At 35.2% G+C, this 13,099-nt stretch overlaps 1 protein-coding gene across 1 annotated transcript; it reads right to left on the bottom strand.

Annotated features, from left to right (window-relative positions):
• Positions 1-905: 905 nt before the first annotated feature.
• Positions 906-4,164, bottom strand: LOC143587548 (uncharacterized). The gene is made up of 4 exons (XM_077068810.1): positions 4,043-4,164; positions 2,024-2,473; positions 1,591-1,897; positions 906-1,194 (listed from the first exon to the last, which is right to left on the bottom strand). Exons 2-4 carry the CDS (start codon positions 2,465-2,467, stop codon positions 1,058-1,060), a joined length of 888 nt encoding a protein of 295 aa, XP_076924925.1. The 5' UTR covers positions 2,468-2,473; positions 4,043-4,164; the 3' UTR covers positions 906-1,057.
• Positions 4,165-13,099: the final 8,935 nt, after the last annotated feature.

Below are 13,099 nucleotides of genomic sequence, written 5' to 3'. Positions count from 1 at the left end.
AATCGGGCCTAACCTGACCCATATCCTCTCCTATAAAACCATCTTAAGCTCAGAAATTGTTAAATCCGGGCCTCAACCCAAATGCTGAGCCCGGTCCAGAGCAAATACTAAAGAACGGGCATTGATACCGCTAGGTGCGCGTAGCTTAAATGAAAATAAATTCACATATAATAATCTAACTATATGGCGTAAATATTTGTTTTGATATTATAGGTATTGATTATAAATTTAACGGATTTTGGATTTTTAATTTTGTTATTGTTTTCTTTCGTTTACGTATAGTATCCATTATCCAAGGTAAAGTGTTTCTTCTTTCTATAAGCATCACTTACTAAAACTTGTAAATCTAATGCTTTGATTATGTATTAAGAAAAATTGTCTAAAACCTTAACACCGGCAAAAACATAGTCTCATACGTACACTCATACTCTTCTCTCTCATTTATCACGTTCAAAAAACATATTAACTTATTCTAACGTCGGAGATTGATTGCAAAACACTCCCTCCTGCTGTAAGCTACCGGTTGTTCATCTTAGCAGAAACCGTTCAAGGTATCAAGATCCAGAGTCGTCTAAACCATCCTTTGTCCATATTTGTTGTAGCAACTTTTAATCTTAACTTTATTTGAACACGTCTTAATTTGTAAAAACACTCTCCTTATTAAAAACACAAATCATCATTTTAGTATAACATTTGATCATCAAGTAATATGCATTCTTTTAAAAGGTAGTAAGAAATCAAATATATGCATAAAACAATTAATAAAATACAACTCCTCACAAGTCACAATAGTGTACCACAAATCTTCATTCCTAAATGACATGTCACAATAGTGTACCACAATCATGAAAAGCCACGTGGCAATAGTAGCATGCGAATGAGCACCAAACTTGGACCAATTACCGGGTGCCAAGTGGCGCTACGACAATGCGGTAACAAGATGATCTCTGTCAAGCTAATACACATTTGAGAAACACACCATATGATATCCATCATATTTCTCAAGCTAAATCTTGATCAACAAACTAACTCGGTTTTGGACCGAAACAGATCATGATCACGAGAACCCGATTGTTTTGTTAAGCAGCCAAAGTGTGAGTGACATTTCGATTGCGAAGATGGTGTGCAACGATGTTCTATCCAACATGAATCCAAAGACAGTGATCCCGGCTCGGTTGTTCTCAAAATAACTCACTGCAAAAAAAAAAAAAAAACACAATTCTTGATAATGATCCTGGCATCAACTAAACAAACCGAACGCAGCAAAAAGTTAATGTATGTTCGTTTATTTATTAAACCGAACGAACTTGAATAAATTTCTTTATTTATTTAAGCGAAAAAACATGAACACATAACTTGTCCATGAACAGATAAATGAATGAATGAGAAATATATTCACGTTCGTTCATTTAACTAAATGAACAATTTTTTTGTCCATGCTCAGTCGTTTATTAAATAAACGAACTTCCAACCAATGGTTTGCAAACTGTTCACTGAATGTTCGGCTCGTTTTCTGGGCTACCGGTATATAAGTAAACAGTTAAAATTTCCAACTATAATTTAAACTTATTATTGCAATTTGCAACTCACCTAAGGCTTGTCTTTTTTGGTATGAGATTGTATCCCTATAAATTGGAACCATTTTAGTATTATCCAACTCATCTTCTTCTCCTTCATCCATATCTGAATCCATATGTGCGCTGAAGTGGTAATTAGCGCGATCGGATATGTTACCAACCGGAGTGTCTTCAGTGGGACCCACATCATCAAACGAGTTGATGGTGGCACACGTGTGCCATTTGGCTGCTAAACTTGTCACAGACTGAGCTTTATGTGTGATCTTTGCAGCGCTACGCAGGCATATGGATAAGCCGCTCACAAGTGTCACAGAACACAGCTGCATTACAAGAATAAAGTATTGCACTTCTGTCACAAATTTAAGAACTAGTACTTGCATTTCAAAGTATGAAAATATAATGATTATATGTGTTTTTGAAGAAACCGTATTACAAAGTAAAATTACCGCAAGTTCTCCAGCAGTAGAAATATTCACAAGCGAGCCCGTCTCAGTTGTAACAAGTAGAGAAGCAAACTGACTGACCGTGACGAGGATCAAAGTAGACAAGATAAACGCACGAAACCTGTGGCTTATAATCCTCAGAGTTCTTCTAATAGCAAGATGTTCCATTAATATGACACCGACATCCGCTTGTTTCTCAAACACTTTAGCAAAATCCTCTAGCCTTAGTATTTGCAAAGAACATGTGAGCTTGAACAAGACACAAACAAGGTAGAAGAGTGATGTTCTGTATAACCATGAAGATAAGAGTAGAGCACAAGCCAATGTGTGGCTTATGTAGATATTGGAAATGTATGGAATTTGGTTTGCACCAGAAGTGAACCACCATATTTTGTATGCACTGTCAGCAAGGAAACATGGGATGATGAATGAACACAGTAGCTTCATTGAACTCTGCATGTGTGTAACAAAACATGTGGTCAGCATGTTAGTTTGACCAATGTCAAAACAGTAATCATGGGTTTATCTCTATATAAATTGATAGTTTTATTAAATAAAGTTTATATCTAAAGTTGTAATTTTTATCAAATAAAGTTTTAGTGAAATTTCTTTTGCTTTTACATCACGGGTCAAATTTAACTTGACCCACTTTCACATGTTTGATGAAAAAGTTGCAATCCATTTTGTCATCAATGAATCTAGAGTGTGAAATTCTGATGCGACGTGAACCTAACACGAAATTCAGGGTTCTGGGTTTAGTATAAACTGGTTTAGGTCGGTTTTGGGTCAACCGTAGCGTTTGCGGGTTGATCTGCTTATTTTCTTTAATTGTTTTATAAAAATAAATTAAATTGATAGTATTTTGTATGGAAGTTTAAAAGTTAAAATATTAATTGACCTAATAGAAGTTTTTGTATAAAAATTTGCATTTTTCGGGTAAAACGTGTCCATTCGTGTCAACCCATGAATATTTGTGTTATGTTCGGGTTCACATGTCTCACACAATCTCTGGGTTTATGTCGGGTTAGCCTATTGTCCTCCTACCCGCTAACACAACTCATTTAAACCCTTAATGACTCTTATCTTATTGTTCCATCTATATGCCCAAAAAATTTGATTTAAAATTGGTAAGTTGCATTGAAATTTGATTTAAAATTGCTAGAGTACAAATCTGAAAAATAGGTTCCAACTGCATTTAATTTAATACACAAAAAGCAGGGTCGTCTACTTCTACACCCCACGAAAACGATACCTTGGTGTCCCAAAACCAATTCCAATTCATCACGCAATTCATTGAAATTACGGACCAAAATGTAAATCAATCAAATCAGAGCCTACTTTCATAATCACGAATTCATGATTGTAATACACGTATGTATATTCCGTTTTAAAACAGCTATAAGAATCCCCAAATTTCGAAGCGAAAGAGGTAAGTAAAACTTACTTGCCCAAAATGGTCAAAATGTCCATTTTATTAGTCAACGTCCACACAATATACACCAATCAACTTTCAAAATGTTCATGTCAATTCCTGGCGACTTGACAAATTTTAATCATTAGCTTTACAAGAGCCTTACAAGATCTTCTTGCGGGACGACGAGATTACAACAAGTGGCAAAAGTCTAGTTGGCTAAAAATCTTATCAAGTTAATGATTAAAACTCAACGGATCGATTAGTTTTAGCAAGGACCATTTTGAAAGCTTTTGCTCAAACGAACTATTTGTTGATTTTGATCCGTAAAACGCACAAGTTATCAATTTCGGCTAATAATATTATCTAACTTCTCAAACACATTCAATGCAATTCATAAGTTAACCTTCAAAATCACACCAAGTAAACAATTCAAAGAGTATCAAAATTTGACCAGAATCATTATGAGAAGTATAAATATAATTATAAGATTAAGCGAAAATTACTGTTTGTATTTTCACCTTCAAAATCACACAAAACAAAGAATATAATCCTAAGTACTAAAACTTTAAACTGAAGTCGATTGTGATTAACATTAGAAAGCAACTTACATGAAGCTGATCGGAATACCCATCGCGAACTTTAACGCTAACATCCGACAACTTGTCGAGAAACAAGAACCTCCTGAGCCCATACTTCCGAGCAAACGACGACAAACTGATGAAGGAAAGAGTGGAGCAGACGGACAGCGACAACTGGACGATTAGATCGAAGGGTCGTCGGTGGCTGTGATCGCAGGTGTTGCATTGGTAGACGATGTGTGCGAGTATAGGCACGCAGATTGAGAATATGAAGAATATAAGCCATGAGAGAGCAGACTTCCATGGGTTGGATTGGTCAGTGAAGATCCACGAGAAGGCTGTGGATTCGAGTGTGTTGATGATCCAGTAGGTTGACTTTGACTTTGGCTTTGGCTTTTGTTTGGTGATTGGTATGTGAGAGTCCATGGAATCGGGTGCTTAATTTGAGGGAAGAAGGTGAAGGGTGGACGTCAATTATATACCACTTTTTGAAAGGTTACTCCAATGACCCTTATGTTTGGCTAACTGGCTATATAATAATACAAGATGACTACTTTAAAGGGTGTTCGGGGGCAGGTACTTCTCGGCACTCGGCAGCATACCCTTAACAGGGGGTCGGGTTCATGGTTATAAATAGTTACAAAATTCTATGCTTTTGATATGACACCTCCTCAATTGTCGGTCTCTTCATAGTTATCCATACACCCTAACATCTTAAACACTTTCATCTATTATTTATGAACTAATGAGTAGTAAGCCATGATGTATACAGGCCGAGTTGCTTATAAAATACTTGAGATCGGTTTGTTAATAGCTTAAATTGAATTATGTTCAAGTCTAAATAAACTTGAACTTGAGCTTCACCTATCGTGTGTAAGTAGGCTTAGGATCAAAACTTCAGATAATACTTTAACCTCGTCTTTACGGTTTTTGGTGATTAAAAGTGTCTGAAAAACATGGTGTTGGAGATGGTGGTGTCAGCCAGAGTTCTTAAGAGGTGAAAGTGTGATATATCCCTTGAGGTGAATGAAAAATTTGACAGTCAATACACGGTCAACTGACGAAAGGGTACAAAAAAGCGCGTAGGAAAATCACGAGGACATATATCAATCAATTTAAGAATCAAACTTGTATTGTGCTCCCGTGCATATAAACAGCTGCACAAATTTATAATTTTCTTTTTATATTATTACTTATTCAGTTAGTTATACTAGATATTATTCTTTTGTATAAAAAGTTTGTATTCTTTCATTTTACAATTCTCAAAATAAATCACTGAATTTCTAAATATCATAATGAAATATCGATAACATATTCTTGTTACAATATTTGAGATATTAAATTACTAAAAAAATATTTTGCTTATATTGAGGAAATATTATTATGAAATTGATGTTGACAAGGTTTTAATACATCAATACACTCATTTTATAAATCTACAAACTTGAGGAAATATGTTTGTTGTGAGACTTTTTCTTGATCATATTTTAAAATTATTAAAGCAGGTTCAATAATTATATTTAATTTAAGGGCACATTTTGTAAGGCCCCAAACCCCGGGAACCCCACAGTTGGTAATCATTCAAACACTCGTAAAATTTAATAAACTAAAAAACCATTTCTTATATTAAAACAAACGTATCAGAGTATAAATTTTGCGGAAAACATGAAAAATGAAATAAGTTCCCGAAACCCGGGAATTTTGCCCAAGAACCAAAATAAGTATAACTCTTATAAGTTTCCTTGAAATAAAATATTCATAAACAAATCTTCCTTCCAGTATGCCCTTCACCATCCGAGTAGCTCCGTGCACGTCCAAGCAATAAGGCATCATCTTTCAAATCCTGAAACTTACACTAACATGCACACAAAGTCAGCTTGAGCTGAGTGAGTTCAAGTTTTAAGTAAAAGATATCAGTAGTAAAAATCATGATAGTCATACCAAAGGTTTTTAAAAGTAAAAGGGTACATCCGTCTAATCATCATTACCGAACTTAAACATCCTCATACATACACAAGTGTATATGTAAACATCCATTCAATAACATCCCTATATACATAACAGTATATGTATATAACATCCACGTATAACATCAGGGTCGAGCAAACGTACAACCCAAACACGTAACATCAGTGCATGCAAACACAAAGTAGGCATACACAACATCAGTAGTCGAAAAGACTACAACATCGCCAAATAGAGGCCAAGAAATAATGTATATGCACACACACACACACATATATATATATATATATATATATATAACATCCCAAGGCTTACCATATACTAGCAAGCCTATATAATATCATTTTAAAAACATTTCATAAAGTAAGAAAACATTTAGGTGCGCATGCTAGCCCAAAAGTAAAATGAGTAAAAAGGGCATCATGAACTCACCTGAGATCGATCGAATACTTGCAACGAGCTAGGAAGTTCCTAAGGGCACAATCACAAGCAAGGGCCTGTAAATTATACATAACGCGTTACTAAACTAGACTGTAGGAACACTCTAGCCTAATGGGCCGTACAAGCCCAACACTTTGGCCCAAGGCCCAACAACTTGGCCCAAGGCCCAAAGATAGTTAAATCGGATCGAATGCGCGTGAAATAATCCTTAAAACCATTTGTTAACCGAATCAGCCCCGAATGGACCAAATTCCATCTTAAATCTTTTCATTCATCATAATTTTGTCACCCGAGTTGATAGGTTTGACGGTTCCTTTTTACAACACTTACTTTAACATTTAAACGAAAATTCGCGCACCGCCGACTCGATTGACGAAGCACTAACCCCGACAGCCCCGAGCACCAAAAAAATAATTTTTCCACAGCCCTTAAACCCCCCCCCCCCTAGGGCTGCACGAACAGAATCGGTCGGTTACCCGATCAACTAACGCATCAAACTCAACAATTTGCAATTTTACACCCGATAAACCCTTGTTTTCGAATTAAAATCGATTGACCGACCTAAACACCTCCAATGACCACGAAATTTTAATACGATGTAAATGCCATACCTGGGGATCTTTCTACACCGGAAACTCTAATTTTTATCCAAGGGAAGTTGGTCAATTGCACTTTAGCCGAAATCTGCCCAACGAAAAGTTTCGGCAAAATTGAGCATCAAAACGATTAGGGGTGAGCAAAAAGAGTGTAGGGGATTGTAGTACATACCTTGAACTACCTCTAGGAACTTGGAATCGATCAAAAAGTCGAAGCAATGAAGGGGGGGCTGCCTCTTGGCCGATCGCTGCAGGTGCAAGAATGGGGGCTAGGGTTTTTTGATTAGTGTTATAATATGAAATATTTTCATTCTAGCCCCAGGAATTTAATAATAATGCAACTTGAAAGAAAAGTTTAGCGATTAGGCGTACCGGGGTGACGTAAAGGCTTCCGAGAAATGTCGGATAAATCCCGAGAATTGTACATACTCAACAATCTTTAATTCCTGAAGTCGGAAATCAACGGGCGTTACACATTTAACAAGCAAAATGATGTAGCTTGTTTGAAAGGAAAAAAAAAGAAAGAAAGCAAGTTGATTATATATTTATTTATACAACCTAAATTAAAATGGCATGCTATCTTTTTTGTCAACTTCAATTCTCATATAAATCATTATCTTTTTGTTATCTTACCATATATTTAACTGGTTGAACGAATACCTATATACTAATAAAAGAAAATAATGATGATGACGTGGCAGCTTCATATTTTTTATTGGCTAAATTTTTCCGCTCAAATTCCTAATATCTATTTATTGAAATTCTAAAAACTTTCTATATTATAAATAAAGATTATATATTTTAAAATTAAACAATTTATTATAAAACAAATAACTTGGACAATTCCTTATAAAACAAATAGCTTTAATGCAATTTACATGTGAAAATATGAACCTAAAATTAGGATTGAAATATTTAACCAACTCCAATTTTAATTTATAATATATAATAATGCCATGCATAATAATATAAAAAAATATACTAATAATAATTTTATACAATTTCTTAGATTACGTGTACATTTAAAAAATAAATAATTTTCCTTAATATCTTAACTTTTTTAAATATCTATATTTTGTAACATAACAACAAAAACATGTATACAAATATATTATCTAATTTAAAAAAATCTTTTCATATGTAAAAAACATATTTACATAAAAAAAAGAATTTAAGGATTTATGACAATTAATAGCTGATCAATCCAATATTTATTCAATATAACAAAATTTGTATTATTTCTAAAAATTCTATTTAGTCTTTCTTATTTGTTTCAAATAATTTATTGTATTAATTTACACATTGATAAATTCCGTGTAATACATGGGTTCTAAAGCTAGTAACTTATATATTATCAAAAATAAATTTGCATTTCTGTTTAGATGATAAAAATCGAATGTTTCTTTCTGCTACTTCTTCATGGTTTGCAAAGATTCTCCCCTCCTACAAGCCTTTTTCAACGTGTTCATAGGTGAGTCCTATTTTTGTGACTTCCTATTTCAATGGTTATTGGTTGTGCCGGAAATACTAATTACTACAACATCTTCTTAAGCCAGTTTCTCACATTTGTATGACTTTATCTCTAGGGTTAGATTATTTTACAAATGATGACAAAAATGAGAAGGATTTATAGCCTTTTAAAAAATAATAAAAAATTAATTAAAAAAACATAATTCAAAATTTAATAAAAAAACGAAAAAAAGTAGAAACACAAAAATGTTTCCACAAACTTCCACGTTCTAAAAAAATAATGTTGAGTAAAAATATTATTTTTTGTCCTTTTGTTTATAAGTGTGTTTTGTGTTTATTTTCGTCATTGATTGTATCTTTTTCCTTAACATTGTGTCTTTTTTTCTTGATATTGTGTTATATTACTCAACATTGTGTTATATTTTATTCGACATTGTGTTGTATTTTTTTTATGAGTTACGTGCCATTTTAGTACCTGTGGTTTGTCCAATTACGCAACCTTAATACCGGTTTTGAATTTATTGCAAATGGCTACCTTACTTTTCTAAAACTTGCAATTTTAGTACTTTTTTCTAACCCCGTTTATTTTCTCCATTAAGTTAAGGGCAAAATAGTAATTTTGATTATTTTATTTATTTTCTCTTTCGAGCTAAGTGTTATTTTCATACCTGTGGTTTGTTCAATTATGCAACTTTAGTACCTTTTTTTAAAAATTTATTGCAACTAGATACTTCTATTAGTTTTGGATAGATAGACAAATCAAAAGATACATTACATATTACAATTAAAAAGGTAACTAAAATACATGATAAAAGATAATGTATAACATATTTTTTAGCATTTTGTTTCTGATTGCCAATTTACTTCTAGTAGCTCAATATCCGAGTTCATGTTAGCCATTTTTCTTGCATTTTCTTTATATGCATTGATTTTTTTTCAAAAGTTCGGGTATGATAACAGTAGATCTTTAACACATCAGAGGATCAAACAAATAACAATCACACAATTTCGCACATCTTAGTATAACATCAATTGAACTTGTAGATAAATGACAGTGACGAATCACATGGGCAAAATACCATATCGTAATTCATTGAACTTGAATACGAGCAATTGTTAGGGTCTGAAGGATCAATGAGCACAGGGAGATAGTTGAACTGTTCATTTAGAGTTAGAGGTGATCTTTTAATTGTAATATGTAATGTCTTTTTTGATTCTTCTATATATCCAAAACTAATAAAAGTATTTAGTTGTAATAAATTCAAAAAAAGATACTAAAGTTGCATAACTGAACAAACCACATATATGAAAATAGCACTTAGCTCAAAAGAGAAAATAAACAGAATAATCGAAATTACTAATTTTCCCCTGACTTAACGGAGAAAATAGACGGGGATAGAAAAGAGTACTAAAATTGCAAGTTTTAGAAAAGTGAGGTAACCATTTGCAATAAATTCAAAATCGGTACTAAAGTTGCGTAATTGGACAAACCACATGTACTAAAGTGGCACTTAACTCTTTTTTTATTTATCATTGTGTTTTTTGTTTATTTTCATCATTGCATTTTTTCTTAGCATTGTGTTTTGTGGGTTTTTTTAGACAAAATAGCAAAAGACGTCCTTTATGTTTGATGGTTTTTCAATTGGCGCCCTTTAACAAAAGAAATGGCAGAAAACATCCTTACGTTTAAAAACTCTATCACATTATGTCTTTTGGCCATAACCTAGTTAAATTTTCTCGTTGAATTTGGTCATGTGCAAGGGAGGGTAAATTCGTCTTTTACTCTTGAAGGACCATTTGTGTAAATTAAACTCTTGAAGGACCATTTGTGTAAATCCATCTCTCATCTCTCTCTATAACATGCATCTTCATCATCTCCCTCTTTACACACCATGCCAACACCATCAGCAGTCATTGCCACCATCTCCGGCCACTATATATACCTGCAACCACCCACTTGCAACAACTATCAAAGCTATTGCTCACCACTACACCTTCACCATGACCGCCCTCACTTGCCACCCACTCCACCACTATCATCCACATCCACCACTGTCAACATCACCCTCCACCACCACTGCATCCACCGTAAGTAACCACTACCACTATTGTGGGATCTGTAATTCAACCCGAGAACCCAAATCCACCAAACCACAAAACCTAATTAACCTACAACAACAATTCAACATAATCGGAGCAACCACCTGCACATCACACCACCACCAAACAACAACAATAACACCACCGCACTTAAGATCTAAAATTAGTGTTTATGAATAGCTTATTAGGTATGAAATTAGGGTTTCCGGCAGACAACAACCACAACGCCGTTAAGATCTGAAAATTGGGACCCTAATCAAGGTTTTGGTACACTTACCATTGTAACATCTAGGAAAAACCCATATTTATTTTGGACCAAATATGTCAACTTTGAAAGTTTAAGGATTAAAAATAATTTCAAAGGCAAGTAAGGGGAAGAATGAGATAAAGAAAAACAAAGCATTCTTATCTTAAGGAAATAAGAAAAATCCATCCCGCATGGAAAGATGGAAGAAAGTGGAAGCATTCCACATGGGTATAAATAAGGAAAAGATACTTTCATCCCACATGGAAACAAACAAATAGATAGAAGCTCTTTATAAGGAAGTAAGTTTCCATAGAAATGTTTTCATGTGACTAACCACTCTCCATAGTCCTAGAGGAGGGTGCGAAGCACCCGACGGGCACGCGCACGAACTTGGACTCGGGCGATGGGCGTAATGTGGCGTTTTGATGGCGCACTTGGCACTTCGCACGCTCGCATCGCCGCGAGCTGCACAAGGGCCGCTTTAGTATTTTCGGAAGATGGATATATGACCAAGAAGTGGCAAGTTATCAAAGACGAAGGACCAAAAGTGAAAAATCTGATTCCAGGACCCATCGCGCTACGCGATGAGCCCAGGAACAGCATCATCGCGCTACGCGATGCTCTTCCCCAGAAATCAGAAAAAAGGGGGCGTCACTCTGCGCGATGACCAAGGATTCAAGGGGCATCGCACTACGCGATGACCCCATTAAGCAACCGGTGCCACGTGTCCGACCACGTGTCAATACGTGGCAGTATCTCGGCGTTGCGGCGTCGCGCTACGTGATGCCCATAGCTAAGGGCCATCGCGCTACGCGATGAATCCCAAATTCGACTATCAAAGGGAGGGGTCACGGCATTTCATTCCACACCTCCAACACACACATTTTCACACATACTTAGTCTCGTGAATCGTGCCAGATCTCGTGAAGCGTGCCAAGCTCCGAAGCTCTGACGGTTTATGGTGTAGTACGCGATATAGAGTAGAAGTACCGCTCGATCAGTTGTAGATAACTAACTCCGAATACCCGTACGAGGTCCGAGATAACAGCCAATCAATCAATCTGAAAGCTGAAAACAGAAACAGGAATCAGTAACAGAAACTGATTTACAGACAGGGGTCAGTAACCGAAACTGATCAATATACAGGAATCAGTGTCAGAAACTGATTACAATCATATAAGGTGAATACGCCCTAAACTTCTATAACTCTTTTAGAGTCTGAACTGTTTGCATGGGATTTACGAATCCTTAAAACTTTGTGTTACAATATTGAGAAACGGGCATACTCAAATTAAGAGTATACATGTGTCTGGATCCATACATACATGGTGACTTGGATTTCCCGAGGCCATGCATATCATCAAACACGCCTCTGGTAGTCTACGGGACTGATCAAAGAAATGATATTGTGTATATGATTAATTATACATGTACTTAGGGTAATTGTAACCCAATTGAGTTGGGTGCCTAATGAGTATTGTCACAAAGGTATTGTTATTGTTTACACACTGGTATTATAGAGTAAGCGTCATTCACCGGCTGTGTGCTGACGTATTTTCCCCCCCACATTTCAGGGAAACTGAAAAAGGATAGAACTGACATGCAAGACAGATGGAAGGTTGGAGACATAGTCATTATAGGTGATCTGATGGCTCAGATATTTTATTCAGAACATTATTAATAAATTATATTTTCAAAAGACAAGTATTTGAAATATCAAATGGGTATTCTGGCCCGACATTTTATAAATAAAATTTTAAAGACTTCCGCTAATAACTCGCAACTCTGATATATTTTCAAAACCGGATACCAACTAACGGGCGTCGCACCCAGGCCCTAAGTCGGGGTGTGACAGGTTGGTATCAGAGCCATCGGTCTTAGCGAATTAGGTATACTTATTACCTAGGCTTTGACTAGAAATAAGGAAATTGCTGAAAATATTGGTATTCAATACCAACTGATATAATCACTGAATGATTAAATATGATACGGATAGGATTTAATCCTACACGGATACTGATTCAAACAAAATAGGTACTTAACTAAAAGTATCTAAATTACAGTCACTAAATAATAAAACTGTTATAGATAAGCTAGGAACGTGATCCTATTTCCAATCTAACATCGTACAGATGTCTGATCGTCAATCCAGCCAAGGATCATATCAACCTCGGTCAGGTAAAGGAAAAGGGCCTATAGGGACAACTTTACTTCCAATCCCTATATCTAGTAGTGAAGACTCATATCAGACCTCAATGGAGGAAAATT

This window comes from Bidens hawaiensis, unplaced genomic scaffold (assembly GCF_021521415.1).
Source record: "Bidens hawaiensis isolate Kalapana, Puna unplaced genomic scaffold, B.hawaiensis_p1.1 tig00035561_1, whole genome shotgun sequence".
Lineage (NCBI taxonomy): Eukaryota > Viridiplantae > Streptophyta > Magnoliopsida > Asterales > Asteraceae > Bidens > Bidens hawaiensis.
This window is presented reverse-complemented; position numbering and strand designations above follow the sequence as displayed.